Source organism: Oreochromis aureus, linkage group 16 (genome assembly GCF_013358895.1).
Source record: "Oreochromis aureus strain Israel breed Guangdong linkage group 16, ZZ_aureus, whole genome shotgun sequence".
Lineage (NCBI taxonomy): Eukaryota > Metazoa > Chordata > Actinopteri > Cichliformes > Cichlidae > Oreochromis > Oreochromis aureus.
Window position 1 is genome coordinate 15,377,496 of NC_052957.1, and position 23,423 is coordinate 15,400,918.

At 38.9% G+C, this 23,423-nt stretch overlaps 1 protein-coding gene across 5 annotated transcripts in view; it reads left to right on the plus strand.

Moving 5' to 3' along the window:
- tank (TRAF family member-associated NFKB activator) overlaps positions 1-14,179 on the plus strand; it is a 17,234-nt gene extending 3,055 nt beyond the window's left edge. The window contains exons 1-8 of one of the 5 annotated variants that reach the window (XM_031743326.2): positions 8,558-8,736; positions 9,665-9,818; positions 10,078-10,186; positions 10,406-10,476; positions 11,151-11,209; positions 11,296-11,414; positions 11,948-12,333; positions 13,014-14,178. In XM_031743326.2, coding sequence (XP_031599186.1) covers positions 9,720-9,818; positions 10,078-10,186; positions 10,406-10,476; positions 11,151-11,209; positions 11,296-11,414; positions 11,948-12,333; positions 13,014-13,181 — 1,011 coding nt within the window. In that variant the 5' untranslated portion in view covers positions 8,558-8,736; positions 9,665-9,719 and the 3' untranslated portion in view covers positions 13,182-14,178. The other 4 variants (XM_031743325.2, XM_031743327.2, XM_039600196.1 and 1 more) reach the window with 4 other exon arrangements.
- Positions 14,180-23,423: the final 9,244 nt, after the last annotated feature.

Consider the following 23,423-nt stretch of genomic DNA (forward strand, 5'->3'; position numbering starts at 1 on the left):
TAATGAACGAGTGCGCCTACATCTCCTGAATACTATGTGTTCCTTTAGTTTGTACTTTAATTTAAGACTCATTGTACACATTAGGTGAATAAATAGTTCCATTTATTAAAACTGCATAGGTGGAATTGGGTATTTTCACACGGATCCTGTGGAACACCAAAACTGTGTATTTTTAAAAGGTACTAATCAAAACCAAAATAGAAAACAAGAAGCCTGCCCTTCTTTGAGGTAAGAAGGGCAGGCTTTGGTATAAAATCAAATCAATCCGCCTACCTGTCACCAGCTTCTGATTGGAAAACACAATGCTTTTGGGAGAAAGTGTTATGCTACAGCCGCTGTACAGATATGCCTTTATAGGCTGCTTAAACAGCTTTCTTTCATGCTCTGGATTTCAGTTGGGTTAGGCTAGCATCTGTTTTGTATTAGGTACGCATGGTATTCTTTACCAGTATCTCATCAAAATGCAAATGTGCAACAATTAGAGAGATACTGTGGTGGAGTATATTGAAAAAGGTCCCCAGGGCCTGAAGTCACTGAAGTGATCCTGAATCCATGATATCACTGTCCTTTTAATGAAGGCATCTATATTGATAAATGTAATGTGCGGTAAATATTCCTTAATGAGACCGACCAAAGGTCACCGGTAATGTAGAGAGGCTCGCCAGACCAATAGAAGTCAATGGTTCAGCAGTAAAAGAAACAGAGAGAGAGGTCTGATTCAGCAGTCTACTCAGGACACTGGAGGGGGGTGGGGTGGACAGAGAGTCAACTGAATTACCACTTTTTATGAAACGGTGAAAGGAAAGGTTAATGCAGCTTCCTTCATGTGTGTGGCACTAAAAAACAAACAAACAACCCCCCCCCCAAAAAAAAACCTAAATTAACTCTGTATCTTCAACTCAATTATTTATAAGAAAACTATTCTGAATTCTGAATTTATTTATACCAATCTATCAGTTAAAGACGGCTAGGGTAGGGTAACAGTTGCCCAGAGTGCGTGTCACACCATTAGCCACGGTGCAGTCTAGACTGCACATGCACATTCACTCAAACAGGCTCAAACTTGCATACGAGCAAAGATTAAAAGATCACATACAAACCTTTATACGCACAGATAGACAAGCTCAAACTCTCTCTCTCTCTGACTCGTTCTCTCTCTCATACACACGCAAACACTCACACTCACTCTGGGTATTTCCAAGGGAAATAAGAGAGTGAGGTTATTTTAGGACATTGTGCTACTTGGCTACTTGTTCTCACTCTTCCCTGAACTCATGAAAACAGTCTGTACCAGCAAACAAGGGGGATATAAGAAAACAGTGTTTTGCCCTCACAAATTATAACAATAATTACAGCCTTGCAGCTCGACCTGTGAAAGCCAGAGACACGTTTGTCCTCACTTCCCCCTCGGTGTTAGACTCCTGACAAGTGGCACTGCACAAATCAGGGTTGCATGGAGTTTTAGCAGCTCCAGGAAGCTGTTAGTAACAGCTCTGTACCTTCCTGCCTGGATGCATGGCTTGGGTTGAGGTGGGGGTGCACAAACTCTTTTTGGTAGCAACAGAGTCATTTCCCTTGACTCTTGGCTATAAATTAGCCACAGGAAAAAAAAAAGAAAAGCTGACAATGCCTATGTGTGTTTGTCTTTAATTCAGGTGCCGGTAGGGGTGGCATTCCTGACAACTCCTATCAGTTATCCCAAAATGACTGAGTCACCCGCTCCATAATGAAAAAGGATGAGGATGATCCTTTTTAGTGGCTAAGAATGACATCATACATTATGGTTCAGTAGATCACACATTAAGATGTTTGAAATGTCTTCCCCACTCCTCAGTGACCCTCACCATATGGTACATATCTGTGTTTGACTTACAGCATTATAAAGGACTTGGATTATTACACAGTTTGCAGCAGTGCCATTATTTGTCAGGTCCTTTGGTTAGGTGATCCTTTAGTTGTCACACAACATATCTGTTTATGTATGAAAGAGACAGATTAAGGACACAGTTGTTTAACATTTATTGCATATTTTGTAGAGACCTGCATGCATTCACTGTACAATGCATGGCAATGCAATCAAGAATCCAGAATTTTAAAAAAAGTCACTGCAACTATTTCTCAGGGAAATATTCAGTGTTAAATCTAAAGTACTAATAGGTCATGATAGCTTAAAAACGATAGCATAAAAATGATAGTGTTTGCTAATAAATTATTGTTTAGTTGACATTTTTTCTGGTGTGACCTTTTCCTTAGAAGCCACAATGAAGTGATGTAAAAGCATCATAAAGACAGAATTATAAATGCATGCCTCCTAAAGATCACACATCATCTCTTTATACGTGTCGTCACATAAAGGGTTTGTGTGTTCACATCTGCCACATTTTCATATATATGTGAAGCTTTTCTTAGCACTTAAAAATTTATAAGAGGAAGTAACTGCAAGTGAGGTTAAATTGTGGAGTTTGACCTTCATTTTGTTAATGCCAAATGTCCTGCAGTAGTAAGCGTGCAAAAGGAAGTTCTTTCACGCCTGATACTCATATAACCATTGGGCTGCTCCACTGCGTGCATTCTGCTGCCAGGCAACTCTCAAAACTATATTATAAACATTGTGTGGTGCTGTTCAGCCTTTGCATAATACTATTGTCTGCGGTTCCACTGCTGCACCTCATGCATTCACCTTGACAATAAAGTTTGATAATTAAAATTTAGGCTGGTGGAGTCTAAAAGACATTTACAATAATTATGTAACAATGAAAAATGAGAAGCAACAAATGAAATTTAGGGAAATTCAAAGACTTGGATACAGATGACAGGTGCAGCTCTATCAAGATCACAATAAGAGATTGTTTTGCACATCAATTGCATGTCACCATAGCTTTTTCACTCTTTACACACTCATTGTTCTTTGTTTTATTAAACACTCTGGTGATCTCAGATACCAGTCCTACCAGCCATCCATCTGTGTGAGGATGTACAAATACACCTAAAAGCATGATTTTCACTGCTTTCATAATATGATAACTAGCAGAGTGAATACATGCTGTGTTTCCTCTTGCTCGTAGATATCCATCTGGAATCTAAGTCTCTGATAAAATTTTCATGAGCCTGAGTAATGAGGAGCACTAGAGGGCTCTTTATGTGAGCCGAGATGCCCACAGGTCAACAAGGGACTTTCCTAGCCATTCTAACCTCATATACCCTTTCATTTATTTAGTTTTGCTCCATGCACACTGACTCTTTGTACTATTTTATGCTATAAGCTGTATGCTTCCCACCAGGATTCTTAATATTCAGTCAGTTTCTTTAATGTTTTCACTTCTGAAAATGAATCATACCGATTTGTGCCTTTGAAGATGTTATGAAAGGACATACTATATTTATATCACAGCTGTAACATCAAAACCCAGCCCTTTTGAATTCATGCAGATAGTTTTCAGGGATGTTCCACATGCCTCATCGGAGCCAAAAAATCCTTTGAAAACATACAGTACATGCAACCAAATACTCTGACCAGAAATCACAGAAATTTGAGAACGTTTTGATTGCACCTTTTCCCATGAAGAAAGTTATTCAAATATTCCCACTGCATCAGTATCATTCACAACTCCCTCTCACAAACCAAAGTGACTCTTCCTTTCCACGTGACTATTGATTGTGGGTTTCCAGATTGCCTTATCTCAACCTGACAAATTAGAAATCAATGCACATGTCTGAGCACAGCCAAAAATAAGTTATTGGCACATCTTGACTGTTCATGATCACTTATTTTAGGATAAAGTTAAATAAAAAGGTAAAAGTAATAGATAAAAGTAAAATATGATAATTGTTTGGGTTTATCACAGTGGTGTTAAAATCTATCATCCAAAGTAAAACAAAACACCAGATCTAACAGATTGAGTGATATTTGGAGTCTCTAAAAGTCTCTAAACTGAAAATATTCAGGGATGGCGGGACTTGCCCATAATGCAAATTGCATTTTGTTCAATGAGAGCTTTGCGGTTTTGCTCTGAAGTATACAGGAACAAGGAGAGAACTTCCTCTCACTATCAATCAGGAAATTCTATCAGCATACAGGAAAGTATTGTTGCAGCATTTCTGCATGGTGCCAACGTCTTATATACTATACTGTGCAAAAGGTCTCGAGCCACCTGCTATTTCCTTATTTGCTCAAGAGTTTTGCAATGTTCTATAGATCACAGTGTGTGCAGAAATAAGTACTGTAATTTTTACATAAATTAGATCGCATTCCTGAGTTAGTCCAGGACGTTAAGGACATCTCATATTTTCAACACTTCCAGTGTCATGTTAAATAGCAAGGACCCACCTGGAGTTAGAAGAGTACTACCTGCAGAGTTTCATCATTGTTATTATTATTGTTATTTTAATCTTGTGGTTTTCTTAACAGACAGGTTTTTTTATTCTCTTCACCTCTTCTCGGACTTCTGAAATCTGATCTGTGTGTTTCTCCCCACCCCCCTTTTCCCAACCTCCTGCATGCCAGAGTACTCGGCTCTGCCCTCAGTCTGGTCTCAAGTTTCTGCAGACCTACAGCAGATTGTTTATTTTGCTGGACATGGAGGAAACACGGATGGACCCTTCACTGGCTCAAGATTTACTGTTGAGCCAGGCTCCCGTGTGATCTGTATTTAGAATAAGACTCCCTTTAACAGCAAGCTCTTTATCCTTTGCAAAAATGGCACATTACTAAGAACAATGGGATTGTCTGCTTGGGTAATGTAATGCTAGGGGATTACATCATTTGATACAACATAGCACTGGGTAGACAACAGTCTACTAATCCTGCTCGCTGAGGTCATTTATAATTCATTGAAGCACACATACCATCATCCTATTTTGGACAAAGGGCAGAAAAATCTATATACCCTAGTGATGGTGGAGAAGGACAAAACATTTCCCCGGAGATCATTTCTGCAAAAATTTACGAGGTTACTCTTCACCACTGACACCACAGTGTAAGTGCTGAGGTCAGGGTATTAGGTAAAAATAGCCTTGGGAAGGACATGCATTGTATGTCTGTATTAAATAGCTGCATGCAATTAAAATAGATTACAGATATGAAGGTAGCAACATTAGTGTTTTCCTCTTTTACTTCTTATAAAACTTTGCCATCAGTAGCTGTGGGGTTAGTGAAGTACGTGCAAATACTGTGGTCTCACCATCCAGGAAATGCACATTTTGCTGACGGAAATTCTTCCTGTGAAATTTGAAATAAATTATGGCGCACACGCCTTTCATCCTAGCCATCAGTAATGCACAGTGAAGCTCCTTTAGAGGCAATTATGATTTATGGGACACACAAGGGACAGGGAAGAATGTGCATTCAGTACTTTGGAGGAACAGAGAAGCAAAGAGAGCAAATCGCAATGTGAAAGAGAACTGACTGCTCACGAACCGGCGTCTACAGTTTTCTCACTTTAAGCGTGGTTTACTTTCACCCACTGACAGGTCACGTAGAGTACAAATGCTTCGTTCATATTTAATTTCATTTTCTGATGTTTTTGGTATCATGTCCTGAGCAGCCAATCAAGTAATACAATTTCCTCAACGGGAATTATGAACAAAGAGTGAATTCAGGCCTGAACAGAAAGAGAAAATGGTACTTGAGGTGAATGATTGTGTGGTCATTGAAATGAGTCATATGCCTTTTTCAGTATTTCGTTGTAGCTACACTGCTTATCAGTATACCACAGCCTCAGTGAAAATTGTCTTTACCAGAACCACAAGACTAGGGTTATGTCAGATTACTATGAGTTCAAAGCAGCCATGAAAAAAAATATGTGAAACCCAAAAAGACATGATATTTTCTTAGAGGAAGTCGGTGCTATGAACTGAGGTTGTTTGTGGCCGTCTGGGTCTGTAAGGCGACTCAGCAGGAGCAAAGGTTGAGGTTGGAATGTCAGTGAGGGTCAGAGAAGGGCTCGAGGAAATGACCTTTTGGATGAGTCAGGAGTCCATTCACTGAAACCCCAGCTGTGATGGACAGGTCACGTGGAGGTCTCCACCAGTTCATACTCAGACATGCTCATACAGTCACCCTGCTTTGTCATTTGTAGACGTTACAGACCAAGATGGAAAAAACTTTGACGGCTCATTCAGGATAAGATATACCTCCCTTTGTCAAATAACATATAACTTTTGAGTAAAAGAGTTAGACCTATGGCAAAACGTGAGAGAGTTAAGATAAAATATCTGAAGAGACACTTCAGCAGATTCAAAAAAGGTCAACCTGATTGACTCCTGCCCAAACCACACTGTTCAACTAACAACAGACTGCTTAGTTTTATTGGCTAACATTATGTTAGACACCCCCCAAAAATAAATAAATAAATAAAAATAAAAGAAAAGAAAAGAAAAGAAAAGAAAAGAAAAGAAAAGAAAAGAAAAGAAAGAAAGAAAGAAATAACTTTAAAAAATGGCCGGCTATGTTTTCTATCACTTTGGCCAATGAAATACACCCAAAACACAAGTAAGGTGAGATGAAGAGAGTCATCCCTCACTTTATGAAAACTGAAAGAAAATAACAATTGTACAATTTTTAAGACGTCATGTGTGCTATTAGCATGATATTTTATGTGTAAATATCATGGTTATTTTCAATAGTGACAACAAACCTGTTTACAATTTTAAAAAGAGATTATTATTATTATTATTATTATTATTATTATTATTATTATTATTATTATTAGAAAAGGAAACAAAATCTGCCTGTTCTGAACCAGTTTTCAAGGTAACGTTATAGGTGTTCCTTCAAATCGATAGCAATACAAAGTCACAAAGCATACAAATGCACCAGGCCAGATTGACAACACAATTAGCCTTATCTTTATATTAACTCATTAAAAAGCAAAAAAACAAACAGACAAAAACAAGCAAACAAACAAAAAACTATCTGACTTCACTGGCACATATATTTCTGTATTTATCCTATTTATTCTCTCTCTTTCCCTGCTTCACCTTTCATTTGACAGAGGAAGGCTGCGTGCCCGTGTCTGTGTGCGTCTTTGGGGAGAGTACCTGCGCGCCACAGGCATATGTAGTTTGTAGGCGACGAGTGCGTGACTTCTGAGAGTACTGTTAACTAAATTGCTGTGTGTTTTTTAATAGTCTCGCTGCTTAAATGAATTGTTCACTGTGGGCCATGGCGATAATCAGAACAACGGGAAATGCCTTGGTGCTCCCGGCGGACAGTTTACGGACTTGTATCTATTGGTATAGAAGAAAAACTGTACGTATACAGCGTCACTGGGCTACAAAATATACTGAACTTTCATCTCCCGAGAATTTTCACTTACTTTATATTAAAGTCAGAGTAAGAAATTAAGAGCGTCATCTCAGTAATTCACTCTCAGCTGCCATCTACTGGTTGTTCTTGCGTTTGTTTGGCTTCACTTTCCTTTGGCCAGTCTGGGAGCGTTTTTTTCAAGGCTAGAAGTAATGTAGGTCAGAACTTTTACTCCAAAAATATGTCACTGCAGTCATATACAGTTTACACAAAACAATGGGAAATGTTATAGGATGTACTTTCTTCAAACAGGAGGGACTTTAAGACAGCAGGAAGTACTATAAATAGTATAGCTACAGTCATATTTTGCTGAGAACCTACTTGAAAATATGTCATATATACATATTGAATTGAATTTGATAGTTTTATGAGCTTGAAATTTGACTCCTGATTGAATAACTCTTATCTCAGGCTCAACAATGTGTTAATGATTTTGCTATAATTTGATTACACTGCATCACATTACACCGTAATTTAATTTGAAAATAACCAGCATGCATTAATTTTGGGCCTGCTGAAGGATCAGGTCTTTACATATCTCATAGCACATCCAGTTTATGTATTTTTCACAAGCACTGCTGCTTGAACATTGTTTAAACCCAGGTAGTACTCCAGGACTATTATAATGTGCATTTTTGTTGTTGTTGTTGTCATTGTTGTCGCAATGTCTCATTTCCTTCCAAGTCTTACGCAGTGCATTTTGAAACAGCCTGTAGTTTGAAGTGGTACACACATGCACTGCATGTTTTCAGGCCAGAATAACCAACTAAGTAGGCCGAGCAGACAACTGCTCAGGAATCCCAGAGGTCAACAAACCCTAAACCCACTGCTTCCCAGTTTACTGAATCAATTATGTGTTCATTTATTAAAGGACTGGGGTCTCTAAATGCTTTATTTAATCCATATCCTGCTTACAGTGCCATTTGACACTGTAGCCTATGAAGAAAATGGAAACTTACAGTAAAGGCCCATCAGTATTTGTTGCAAGCAGTCCCTTCAGAACTTTGTTCTAGTTATAGACTTAAATACAAAACAGGCTCGGTTCATTTGACAGAACCTGCTGAATATTCAGTAATGTATATACATATATAACTATGAAAAGCAAAATGAGAACAGCTTAACTCGAGTTTGGGCACAGTTTTCACATGCACAACAGTCGGTTTGCAGACGCGTAGGCTGGAAGAACCCTCAACCAGCTAACCACCCAGCTCTCCCGTGAGCTCCGCGCTGATTGGCTAAAATCGAGTAAAGGCGGAAGTCTACAGTATGAGGGGATTCCCCGAGGGAAGTTCCCAACTCAACTAGGCTATGTAAAACATACATTGCCATATCCTCTCCAGCGCTTGGTAACTTTGCATCTCAAGATTAGGCGACGACGCTGCGGTAGTGTCAAAACAATAAATTCGACTTCAACAGTTACTCGAATGAAGGTAAGAGGACACTCACACTGGCAGCGAGGTAAACTCATCTCAGGACTTCTCGCTCAGTCGCTTTATCCGACGCCGGCTGAAGCTACGGCTTGTCAGACACTTACACTTTAAAGAATACGGAACTGTTTAAAGAAGATTTTGAGCGACTCTTTTAAAATGACCCACGGCTGTGTCCCGGTAGGCTTCAACATTAGCGTTACTCTCCTTTTACTTACTGAGTCTGTGGCTACAGGCTGCTACTTATCCAGGAGCTGTTGGAGTGTAGTATCGCTAACAGGTACTGCGTTACTATGGCATTTATTAGAAAGGCTGTTCCGTAATTGAGCGGCTCTTTATGAGACTGTTATCAGGAGTTAAGATGATGATAGGCATCACTTTAGCTTTCTGACAGAAGTGCAGTTGTCCCAGAATTGCTTAATGCTGTCTGATGATCAGTACTAACAAGGAGTGTCTGTTTCACCAGTGTTATATTACACATGCACTGAGTAACTTTATTTGTCATTACTTTACAATACTTGATCTTCATCTTCAGCTCTTATAATTCCTTACAGAGCTAGAACAAGGCTTTAATGGTTGAAATATGAAGGGAATTTTTAATTCTACCAGACCTGCCAACATTCATTGGTAATAAGCAAATATTTTGAAGATTGTTTACTCAGTTTTGGCATGGTTTTGTCATTTGGATCAGTAGCTCATTTAAAGCAGCCAAAACAATTTGGCAGCACTTTAAGGATTTCTTGACTTTTTCAAAAAATATTTTTAAAGTGCACGAAGACTAGTTGACAGTTGTTTGTAGAAATGTTATAAAAATGGCCGGGATGGGGGAAAAAAAATAAATCTTTTTAGTTTTATAACCGGTCTAATAGTGTTCACGGGGTCTTTTGAGAGTGTTTTTCCTTTTGTTGGCATGTTTTACAACATTTTGTAGTTTCACTCGTAGGGCTCATGTGTGCTGTGTCAGTGATGATTGTGGAGCACAAGGCATGGAAAGGAACATCGGAGACCAGCTCAATAAAGCATTTGAAGCTTATCGTCAGGTCTCCATTGAAAAGGACATTGCTAAAAAGGAGCTGCAGAAAGTGGTAATGATGAAGAGCAACTTTTTTAAAACTTTGTGCAAAATGGACCAAGAATTAACAATATACCACAACACATCCCAGAGCAAATCACATTGCTAGCTTTCCAAACAAATAATGTTTATTCTAATTATGTTATTAAATGCCATATATAGAATAGCATTATTATTAGTTAGGCTGTTTCCAGATATGAAACTACAACACAGTGCTTAGACCACAGTGGATATGCTGGTTCTAGACAAATAACAGTACCTCCATTTTACAGACTGAGTATTATGAGCAATACACTCGAGACCTTCAAAAGCAGATAGAAGATCAACAGCAACTGATTTCAGAACTTGAAGCAAAGTTGTCAGCAACAAGGCAACCATCAGGTTAGTGATGTGTTAGTTTGTCATTGATGTGTTAGTTTTAGTGTTTTTTTCCCCAGCTGGTGTACTGAGAAAGGATTTACTTTACACATTGCTTTCAATTCTGTGGATTGAGATGTAAACAAAGAGCGATGGACTATCAGACCAGAATTCATTTGAATTGAGAATTCATTTGAATTTCCTCTTTTATAAACTGGTCATTTTCATTGTTTTCATTTTCAGGAGAAATGAAATGCGAGCCATGTAGTCATCTTCTTGACGGGGCCAGCACTTATAGGAAATTACAGTACCCGGTATGTTTATAGTTATAACATGCTCTTTCTACATTTAGGCTTTATGAAAACTACAATATTGTATTTCCAAAACAGCTTTCCCGTTAGGAAATCATAAACGTGATCGCATATGGCTTCCTCTCGCATATGTAGAAGTTGATGGTACTTCTGCTTTACTATGTTGCATGTGTGTTAAGGTAAAGGGATGTTAAAAGAATACTTTGTGCTAGTACTCAGTGAATACGGTATTAACTGTGAAGCTTAAACTATTGCTTATTCAGACTTGTCACACAACTCTAGAGTACTTTCATTCAGTGTTTATGTGTCAAGTTTACATGTACTTTAAAGAAAGCTAAGAGATATTCTATAAACCCTATCAAAATGATGTTTTAGTAATTTTACATAGTTCTGATTATTTGTTTTCCTGTCATTCAGGCATTCAGGCCTGCTTTGCTACTGTAATTGTATCCACTCTCTGTTGCTCTCCTCACTCAGTGTATCCACTTTTACTTCACCAGATGGTGCTAGAGGATAATATCGCTGCACAGTTCAGCAGCTTGAGTTTTACAGTTATTATTATTTTTCACTAGGAAATATAAATGTGTGATGTTTAAATAAAGCTGCAGATGTATGAACAATATGCCCTTGCGTAATTGCTGTAAATGATCACTATAAATTTAATGTGTCTTTTTCAGGAGAATATGGGCTCTGTTGCCGTTGCTCCTAATATGCCAGTCAACAGCAGCGTTGACTAGTATGTATCTTTTTTTAAAGCCATGAACATTATGGTAAAAGAATGGATTTTTTTTGTTCCTTACTCCTGTTTTATCTTTTTGTTAGTCAGGAAATGCGGGAAGCATTTGAAGCCATTGAAGGGAAATTTCGACAGATCCGGTCTTTAACCAAAAGACAAAAAGATTACTTAAAAAGATTCCATGGAGGAAGTGATACATCAAATGGTAATATTACTATTTACTGAATATTACCTTCTGTTTTTCAGTGTCTGAATCTGAAAGCAGTTGTTTTCTCCAATTGGTCACATAAAAAACGTGTTTAATTTAAATAGGCTTGTGTAGTTTATAACAGTTTACGAGTTTACTAGCTTTTTGTCTTGTTGTTTAATTGGATAGCGACACCATGACACGGACTGTACATGAATGCCTGATTGCCCTACGAACCTTAGCTGCCCACCTCTGAAAAAAGGTGGATAAACACATTTAATAATTCCACTGACAAAATGCTTAATGCCAGTTCTGCATATTAGCTACATAATAATGCTACATAAAAAAAATAATGTGGTTATATTAAACATATACCTCTAAGTACTGAAAGTCCAACTTGGAAATGGGAATGCAAAAACAAACTAGGCATTTTTTAAAATGTGTGTAACTTGTGAAATCGTTGCCAATCTCAAATGTCCTTAAACCACATCTATGTAAGCGAGTTGACTCGGAAATAAAGAATAATCTTTATTTTTCTGCCATCTTGACAGATCAGCGGTTCTCCATGCCCATCCAATGCACAGACCGTACCGCAGATTCAGAGGGACCCTTTTCCTCAGCTCTAAGGACACCAGTGGATATCTCTCCCGTGTCTACCTCTCTGGCGTCCCGTGGCGCCAGCCAGGAGGACAAGGACTTGGTGGAATCTCTCACCAAACTGAGCGTCAAATTCCCGCCCTCTGCGGACAGTGAATATGACTTCCTGAACAGTGCTCCAGATAGACAGATTGGTCTGCCCATGGCTGTCCCGCGACCTCTCAGTAATGTCTCCTCCACAGTGACAGAGAAGGAGTCCGTGCCTTTTGTCTACCCTAACTCCCCCTCCCACACAACATCATCTACACTCTCCCAGGAGAGCGTGCGGGGACCCCAGCAGGTGAGAATCACAGGAGAAGGTCTGAGAAAACTAGTAGCAAATTATCAGTTTCTGATTGGTCTTTACTAATGGAGGAGTGAAACAGTGTGAAGTCCAAAAATATCCCCTTGGCTAAACTTGAAACGTATTACTGTGTAATGTGTGCTGATTCTTTTTTTACTTAAGCATGGATGCTCTAGTTATATTTGGCATCTTTGCTGGAAAGTGTGAGCCAGATGGAAGCACATTACAGTGTCTGAATGTGATTTGAAACAAGTATGATGGTTAAGTGGGATTTTATTGCTGATGTGTCTAAATGCCTAATAGGGGAAAAAAAAAGTGAATGACGTGCATTAACGGCTGCAAGTTGGTCCAGTTTTCATTATATGATTCAGTCGCTGGATTACACCAACACAGGCATTAATAATAGGTATGACTATTTGGATAGTTTGAACACAGTATTCATAAATAGTAAGTTAATTAAACACTTGAGAATAGCATTTTGCCTTTACTTTTCTGCCTAGTATTTGTTCTAACTATTGGGTTAACAGGGGACATGTGTTCTTTAAAGCAACAGATACCTCAATTTTGAGGCCAAGTGGTCCAGCCTACTTTAGTAGTAGGCTCCGTAGAGTGACTGTAAGGACAGTTTAGAGCATAAATAATACATTTTTTTCCCTTTGATTCATCCTGCTCTGCAGTCTGTCTGGATACCGGATCTGTGTGATGCAGCTGCTGTGGGGACAGAGCTGGAGACACCTCAGAGCAGCACTCCTGAATGTGCTTTCTGCAATGCTGTGGTTCCTCCAGACCAAATGAACAGCCACCTGTACTTGCATTTCTCTCATAAGAATGAAGCAGACAAGTGACAGTAGAAGCAGAGACTGATGGGGAGAAGCCACAACAATTTCAAGACTTTACTGTTTTCATGGTGTAGCCGTGCCTGCCATGAAGTACAAGCGCTGTACTGGACTTCAAATGACACTGCAATAAGACTTGAATTCATTTATTTAATACTGAAGAATTAAATGGTACATTTCTTTGCCCATTATATTTTTCTAAAATCCCATTGAGATTTTACAGTGATGCGTATGGTATATGTGAGCAAATAAACACATTTAGACTCGTAACATTTTTTATTACTTGATTTGTTTTCAACTTGCAAATATATAATACAGTATTAGTATATAATATATAGATTGGTATATGCATCCATACATAACACAGAGTGTGTATGATATTACTTCCTATTATATCTTTAGCACGTATATACATTTTTATTTTAAAAATAATGAACTTTCAAAGATTTATCACATTTCTAAAGCTATAATATTTCATACACACACAAACACACACACACACTTTTTTTTTCTGAAACAAGACACCCCTCTTACTTTTATGGTGGGTTTTGGATCTCAAGGAATAATAATATATTATGTATTTAGAAATGCCCATCATATGTATTAAATTAATCAAACATAAATTATTTCTGGAATGATTAACACAGTAATTCTCGTCATTCCTCCCCATTTTACACTTAAGCCAGAATAATATGAAGCAGCTGTTTATCTCGGTGTAGAAACATTTCCAACTTTCAGATACTTTTATAACCATATGTTCATTAAGATTGTCCACAGAGATACTCTCGCTCATTAGATGGCAAATTACCCTGCTATCGGCATACTTATTGTTTTATCACAGGCAATATTTAACTGTTTATATGGGCGCATTTATTTTAATGATTATAGGAACGTGATATGAGTCTTCTTTCATTTCAACTGTGCTATTCAAAGTAATAAAGTGACTGAAGATGTGCCAGTTTTAAATTACGTTACACTGCTACACCGCTACGCTGTCATGTGACTGGAAAACAACGGCAGTTTTTTTTTTTTGATACGTTAAAAGACACCGATCAAGGAAACACAGGTGTTTTATAAATACCGCGTTCATATTTTACAGTGTGTAGCGATCATTTGACTAAACCTGAATCATTTTTAAACAGCAGCATCATCTCATGACTACCGCAGCATTTATTCACACCTTTGCAAAGATTGCAGTGATTTTCACCATTCGGTGTGATGATGTTTGAGAAAACGGGGACACTGTGTTGGAACACTTTGTTGTGCAGTGAGGCCCTTGCAGACCTTCAGCTTTGGGTTGGTAACACTTGTGCTGGATAGATGAGCTGGTGTGAAGACTGCAAACAACATTTTTTTCTCTTTTTACAAGTGCTGAATATTAGAACTCACTTACAACAATCAAGTACCCCTAACAGACTGACTGATTTGTTAGTTCAGATTTAAATGATATCTGCTGCTGAGCCTATCTTTGTATTATATAAATAGCTCCAAAGGGTGTAAGGAAGTGATGTTATAATGCTGTCAACTACTCTGAACTAATGAGTCATTAGACTAATGCAATATTCTAACACAATGCAACCTCTCTGTAGAGGGAAATAATGAAAAGACCCGCCAACTGGAGTATTACAAACGTGAATATTACCTACATATTGATCTGATGTAATGTGTCAGACATAATGCATGTTTCTTTTGGAGTGATATAAAACGCATAATTCTTCTCACATCACATCATGAGAGCCGAGAAGAGAATTTATTCTCTCCTTTTTTTGGCAAATACATATCCCTAATGATCCTCTCTGGTTAATCTGTGAACAGTCGAACATTGTGCTGCCTGCATGCTTTTCTCTCTGGGATCATGAACAGCTGCTTGCTCATAATTATGTTGTCATTCATTGTTATTTGGAAGAGGAAACTCGTACTGACAGCTATAATTTTTTATTTTATTTTTTGTATATTTCCATACACTATATTTACTCACGGGTGTATACAGCAATGTTTGTGAAAAGTTCGCTTTAGCTGTAATGACTGTTGTTGTCATCATTTTCAGAAAAATATGAGATCCATCTTTCTCCTTGGGGCATTTGCTACCAGAGCTGGTAGATCTGAAATATATTTAAGAGCTATAAAAAAAAAATGGAAGAGGACGAAAAAAAAAAGAGAGAAGGATATGGATTGAGACGGAGAAGTAGCAGGCTGATTACAAGGTGTCAAAATTGCCAGGAGCAAGAAGGTGAAAGCAATCAGGGGTGAGAAGAGTGCAGCATTCGTGAGGGGCAACTAATTATCCATCTCATTTGTGGAGAGAAGCATTTGAGGCAGCTCTAGCCCACTGAATGGTGACAGATTGGTGCGGAGGAGAGGGGAGGTGTTAGAACAATGGAGCCCAGCTCACCATCATTACTGCATGCTAATCAGCAGTGCTTCTGCACCATCAGTCGGTGCTGCAGCAAGTTCGGGGAGACAGGGAAGTCACCAGCTTCAGGGGACTATAGTCATTCCTAAGTAGGGAAGAGAGGGAAGAAGCATGCACAGTATAGCTGTGTGCAATTTTTTATTGTCTTTTTTAGGCTATCTTACGTCTATCCAAGCTGAAATAACGATACTATGAGTGTTTCACATGCATTTAGGAGTAATAGTTATGTAGGAATATACTACGCAGTTTAATGGCTATATTCATGCCAATGCCATTAAAAGTCTGAGTTATAGTTTGAGTGTTATGAAACTGTTATGAAATTAATTCACCACCTCTCTTAAGATGGATATAAGTTTAAAAATTCAAAAATCACTGTGTGAGTATTTATTATATTACTAACTAACTAAATAACTGATTCTTCTGTGACCAATATTTGAAGAAGTCCAGTCAGGTGCAAATGAGTGCAAAGGGAGATTTTCATTTGTAGTTCTTCAGTCATATAGTAAAACTGCTTTAATAAAAAAATAAATCAAAAATGTAAACATTTATTTTTATCAGCCTTAAAAAAAAAGAAGTAAATATCTATGACATTTCCTTTTCTTCCAGTTTTGCTGTTACACTTGACTATACGTAATATTTGACTCTAATATTACAAATCATGCATTCACACTTCAGCGCCTTATAGACATAACATTTGTTTATGTTTGGTTTCTGACATTAATTGATACGAAGCAATTAGTGTTGTAATACATTCAAACAACAATAATCATTAAAATATCTCAACTCTATAAAAGAAGCATACCCTTTTCTTTATTGGCCATTAATTGGATTATAACTGCAATAGACAATAGAGAGAAGAGTCACCATTGCCCTAAATCATTATTTTCAACAATTACTCTTTTAAATATTTAAACAATGTTTATTAAATTGTGCCATTGCTAAGGAAATATAACACAAATGGAAAAAAATAGATTGTTAAAGGGTTTAATCAAATGGAAACAAAACAGAGAGATAGCAAGTGGATTAAGGTCACATGGCTAGAGTGCCCTCTTCACATCAATGTCATTTAGATAATTAACAACTTAGGAGAGAAGCATATTCAACTGTCTGTGCACTGGTCACCGTTGGCATGAGAGACTGCCAACTCTCATGGCGTTGTGAGCTGAGAGTATCACCTCACAGTTGTCTTGCCATGCGTTGGGCTCCTTGTGCTCCCTGTGCAGAAGTGGTGGAGCTGACTTTGTGTTCGATTAAATGTGTTGAAGCCATCGCTGCCTGTGCAAAGTCTCAGAACGGCCCCTCTCCATTGTGTTTGTTTCAGTGCTGGTCTGAGAGCCCTGATTTCTGGAGCAGAGATTTGGCAGTCACAGCAAGTGATGACAGAGGCAGTGGTGAGATCGCACCCGGAACCCCAAAGGAGGCTCACATTTCAGGCGGATGAGAGGTCCATTCAATACACAGAACACAAAAGCACTGATCAGTGGAGTTTGATGATGCTATTGTTCTGAAAACCACACCGTTCAGCCACTACAGTAAAGACAACTTTTATTTTTTTTTTATTTGGGGAGGGCTGAAGTGTTGGATATTTGCAAACTTCTGAACTTTTTGAAGACATTTAGCTGCCAACATGAAAAAAAAATTACAACTGAAAGTCTGGCTCTCAAGATGTCATCCTCCTGTTATTTTATTGTCGCCGTTAAATCAGTGTAGGTTGTTTTTCTTCTTGACACATGGGGGTGGGATTGAGCATGGGGATGTTTGCGGAATGGTAACTTGCAATTCAAGGGTTAAGGCAGCATGAAAGAATCCATTCTCGGTTTAATGACCTAGCCTTGCTGGGCGAGGACGACAGGGAACATGCTCTTGACTTGTACTGAATTTGCCAATTAACACCTCCAATAACAGGCTGCCTCTGAACATCACTAGTGTAGAGAAAGGAGGAGCAACTCTCATGCTTTGTTTTTCAGCCTCTGATCTCGTAATGATAAGGTCTGTGATTTCTTCATATGCAGAAAATTATTTTGCCTTATACACCATTTGGTTAAACCTATCATAGCAGAATTCTCTATTGTTCCAATAGCTCTGAGAGAAACCCTTAGTTCAAGAGCTGTGTTTTCACTAACTATCAGGCTGGCAAAGTTGGAAATATTTTATTTTTCCTCATGCTACTTGAATCCTTACGTAGTTATTGGGCATTCTATTTTTCGCACACAGCCATATGGCCATGTAGAGCTTCAGTTAGACACATGGCTGGTATCTAAGATACACCGTGCTTGATTAGCTTTTTCCCTTCTTATTGTTGCACATGAAAATATGAGACAACAGTGCTGTCCTTGATAGATGTATCAGGAAAAGATCTTTCCCTTCAAATAAGGTCCCCATTCTAGTCACCCCTCTGGTTTCACACATGCTTATCAGACTCCCAAACAACACCTAGTACAGGTGTGAATATCAAAATCCCCAGTGAAAATCACAGTAGATTCTCTCATGTGGTCTTCGGAGTCCTATTACATACAGCAGTGGCTATGCATCGGGGCCGGGATGCTGCTGGCTAACAGCAACTGCAAAAACACCTTTGGCTAAGTGTAAGGTGGACCTCCTTACACCAAATGTGCTTAATGACTAAAAGAAAAAAACAAAACCCACCACACTTATCTAATTGAAAAAAGGTGCGTAAGTGTACAGTAGCTGGTTGTTGCCCGGTACAATCACACCATAACACAGTTGTTTCGCAATTCATTAGCAGGTACTTTCACAATATACAATAATTGAAAGATGGCTGCATAATTGATAGCAGTTCACACCATAGGGAAAGTGCAGTGATCCATCTAATGATAGTAATAAAGTGTAGAAAGATGGGATGAAGATAATACCGCTTGAGGTGTGAGCTATGTACATTTGTGATGAGAAAGGCCTTGCACTGACACTTTGTCAACATAACAGACACCAACACCGTGAAGATGTTAGTCATATTCATGCCAGTAGCACCGAAGAGATTCACAATGTACCTCCTTGAGGTTAGCAGATCATAGCTCTTATTTTCATTCTGACCACCTTTGTGTCATGTGTAGAAGAATATGAACCTTGTTAGAGATGCTACATACAAATCAATTCATTTATTCAGTGTTAAGAAACCATCTGGCTTGATCAGAACTGAAAGTCATCCTGGCAGGCCACTTTACTGACTGACACCTCATAGAATTAGTGGGAGGACGGCTTAATTTACCGTCTTCGCTCAGCTCAGACAACACGGTTTATCATCTTGGTGCATTCTAAGCTCAGATACGAACTGAAAAGTCCTCCAGTTACCTTGAGTCTTTGTTACAGCAATGAACAGATTCAGCATATCTTGTTGTTTATTAGTCTTAGATAGTGAGATATAACACTTTTTGTGTTCTCTTTGTGGAAGCTGTGAAAATGGCACGCCATATGTAATACACTTGCTTGCTGTTGGTCTTGCCAATTCCCCCAAGATTGGTAATTCCTGTGCCAATGCTCGCACTCTCTCTTTGTCCTTGTGATTTGATTGAGCTTGTTGGATTGGATTGGTTTCTTTTGATGCTGTGTCTGGTGTTTAGTTGTTGATTTGATGTCACTTGCAGTCCGTTTAAAATAACCATTTGAACCAGAACATACGTGTTCGGTTGTACCTCCGAGCTACTGATAAAACGGAAATAATAATACTAAAAAAAAAAAATTCCTGAATTGCACATAGTAAATAGGCGTCCAAAGCAAATGGGAAACAGATAAACCAAAATATAATCCTGTGATGTTTTTTTTTTTCCTCTTCTAATTCTGCACAAAACAAATTGGCTGCATATTTTGTTCACACCTTGTGTAACTGGGGGATAGCAAGCGCAATCCTCCCTCGTCATACCTGTGACAACAACCTGCAAAGTGCTCCCAGTGCCCTAATCTGCAAGGTAGAGACCTGCTGCTGCTGCATGTAGATGTTGTTTTCTTTTTCCGTAGATTCTTGTCCCTGTGGTTTTTACATTTACACACCCACGAGAATCACACAAGGTAAAAGAGAATATGCGAGTGTCTCACAAGCTACCATTTTTTTTTCTCAAAAACATGTTCACGTTCAGTAGAAAGCAATAAAGGCATACTGATGGTGTTTGATTTGGAAATGGCAGTCAGACCGTGATTTTAGCATCAACAGATGGCCAGTAGATTGGTTTAAATGAGTAACACCACTGCCTGCTTTAGAGTTGGCTCAAGTAGTAGAGTAGTGTACTACTGTCTTATCATATCTCCTTGTGTGAATGATGATGTCACCATGATAGATGCTACTCAAGTGGGATCAGACCTGCTCAGTGATGCCTGTAGAGACCAGCTCAGGGAGATCCCTGTCTGGCTGCATTATTCAACAATACTCTGTACCTCTCCCAGGGAAAAAAAAGGACTGTTGAATATTTGAAAAATGGATTAGATTTTTTATTTAAGTGTATAGATGTGGAAGGGAGAAGGGGGAAAAATAGAAATAGTGCCAGTCGGTGCAGCCTGGAAGGCCACCAAGGCAAATTGCCGAGTTTTTCTTACTGATCTACGGGACTTCTTGGCTGTATCACTTGGGGACGTTTTGGAAAAGTGCGCTACTTCGAGGGCCTTTTGACTGCAACTACGAGTTGACAGATCATTGATCATTTTAGTTTCACAAATATGTCTACTAGTTAGTTGAGAATTTCATATATCTGTTTTGTGGCTGTGCTCGTGGCTTCTGTCGTCGCACCTTGCAAAGCAGCTTTGAAGTCCTAAAATTTGAAAGCGAAAAAAGGCTCCTGGTCTCCCCTGGAATTCTGGGCTGTTTTGATAAATTGAATGAATCAATATTTCAGTTGTAACATAAGAAAGGAAATCTGCTCATTGATAACGTACCAGACATTGTGCCAGACAGTGATAGCCTATTTTCAAAACGGCAGCGTAAAGGAAAAAAAAAAAAAACACGACCAAAAAAAAACAAAACAAAAAACCATGGCTGCAGAACCACTGCTCAGATCCTGACGAGCCAAGCTGAGTATTGATCCATCTGGCTCTGAAGACACTGTCATGTCACCTTTGCATTTAAGTGTTATCTTGTCAGCTTCAAATGATCTAGCTGTCAGATCTGGAGAAAGCTGGCCTGCGTGATGTTGCTTTGTCTCTAATGTCCAGCTGTTGCTGTGCCGGTCTGTGCCAGGAAAGAATATTTGAATCCCGTGTTTATTCTGTTTTTAAATGTTGATTTGCCTAATCTGCTCATATGCAACGACTTAGTCACGTCTTTATAATTTTCCAGGTTGTGCGTCTGTGCACCTGTGCCACCGTGCAACGTGCGTTTGTGTAATGCCGTCAAATTCCACATAATGTGTGACAGTTGATTCTTACAGCCACCGTTTCACCGTTTCCTTTCCTTTCCTAGCATCACCCATTCTCTCAGATAATTAAACAGACAACTTACAGTGAATGTTATAAGAAGCTCCCTAGCAGCAAAAACTAAGTGTAAATTGCTTCAAAATTGATTCCCTTCCCCCCCCCAGCAGATGTAACTGATAGTTAAAGGGTGGGAGCCTAGCTTCTTGGTGAAAGGGCACAAACTCTTTCAACCAAGGTGTGGTAACAGGGTGAAAATTTGAAAGTAAATTCCCTCACTGGTAATGTATCCTACATCCCACTAATGATAACACACCCACCGTATTGTGCTCACAGCACTAATTTTCATGTTTTCACTCACATACGCTGCAAATGTTTTTCCTCTGTTCTATGATTTATCTTTTCCTCCCCCCCTCCTCATATATGAATCGGTGTTCAGTGTCCAATTTCTAATTTAGTCCCTGTGTAGTGGCTTAGTTTGCCGGTCATTTAAGGAGTGGATCAGTTCCTAAAAAGCTTTTGGAGATGCTGCAGGCCAGTGAGTGTGTTGGGCTGCTATAAAGGCAACAGTAGGACATCGGCCAGTAGTTCACACTTGTTGGAGCACACTGGTGAGGCTGTGAAGATGGATTCGGTCTTGATTATAAGGTACTGTTTGTATTTCTCATCTTTTAATCAGTGTGAAATATTCACGCTACATCCTTTTCTTTTCTCTACATACCATTCCCGCACCATGCAGTGATCTGTGGAGATGCAGGTGTATGGTGTAAACAACAAAAGGGAAAATCTAATTGATCACTACAGTTCTTTCTTTCTGAACATCGGCAAAGTTTGACAAGAAAATCAACTGGTTTCCATGTGTTTGTTTGTGACAGCCTAGATGTGAGTGGTAGAGACATAAATCATGTCGGATTTATTTTTCCTCTCAACTTGGAACATAGTTCTCTTCCCCATAGAATTCAGAACTGATCATTAACCTTTCCTTTAGTTCCTTCCCTTGCCTGGTCACATTTCCTCTTTATTTGGTTCCTGGCCCCATATGCCACTTTCCTATTTCCTGCCTGCAGACAGCAGGGAGTAGCTCTATTATCACCTTCCTAGAGCTGTCTTTGAATGTGAGAGGCAATTCCATTTCACTCAGCCATGGGGAGGAGGAGGAGGATGAGGAGGAGGAGGAGGAAGAAAAAAAACACACCATAGAGCACAGAGAAATTGGTTTAGGTTACTTCTCGTAGCTGAATGTAAGACTATTTTGCTTTTTCTTGTTGGATTTCTTAGATTTAGAGACCCTACCATGGAGAGCCCACGGTGAATGTGCAGCGTTTTTGTTGTATAGTTTTAAATCAGAGCAAAGGTTAAGTGCTGGCTATCATGTCAGGTTATTGTGTGAACAATTTATCGTCAACTCCATTGAGAAGTCATCTTTTGAAATATTAACAATCCCGAAGCATTTATATTCCACTACTGTGAAGCTGTGCTAAAGATATCAAAGATGTCTCTAATGCTTTCACTCTCAAGTGTGTTCGCTACATTTTGCAGCGTTTTACTCGAAGCCTGCGTTATTTTTGGGCTTCCCTAAGTCTTATTCCAGCTTTTATCTGTGCCTAGTTCTTTGGAATGGTAGGGCTCTTGACAATATTGCTCCTGGATAAATTAAACATGAGTTACGTAGAGTGATAATCTGTGGGCCTCTCTTTTCACACTGCATTCCCAATGAGCTGTGTGTTGGCCTGGTGTTGTTGCCTGTGATTTTAATGAAGATTATTCTTGTAACACGACAGTCGCCTGTTTGCTCCTAGTCCTCCCCAAATATTTTCTCTTCAAACCGAGAATTTTGCTTTCTTTCAAGTGATCTGTGCAACGTTTGCGCTTTATTTTAAAAGTATTTATGTTGCGGGTCAAAATCACCAGTTTGTCACGGATGTAATTAAAATATTTAGGCACCAAATCACATACCTGGCTGTTGTTTTTGGATTAAACATTCATCATCATGTCAGCGCACTTATCGATTAAACAATACACTGGCAGACACAGCTGTGACTGGGTAATTAGTAGGTATTTTCTTCCTGTCTAAGCAGAACTGTACTGTAAAAAGCCAAAGCTTAAGCTGGATTGAAGCCCTCTGTTTTCTTTTGTTCAGATGTAGGTTTATAGTGCTCGAAGAAGCCTCAGAGTATTCTCTGAGGAGCAAGTGCACACTTCATGGCATGGCCACTCTTAAGATGGAACTGCTGTTTTATAAATAATTTCAAAGTTACAAACATCAGCCTCACAATCACAGCGATTCAATGATATTCATTTGGCATAAGTCAGTTTCATTTCTCTGTGCTCTTCATCAGAAATGGCTTAAAAAGTAGAGTTAGTGTGAATTTTTTATGCCATGGGCTTACTGGGGACAGTGGCCATGTTCTTCACTTGCAGACGTCTGACAGTGCATGGCAGCAGAAATAACAAAATGGTCACAAACCCCAACTGCACTCCCT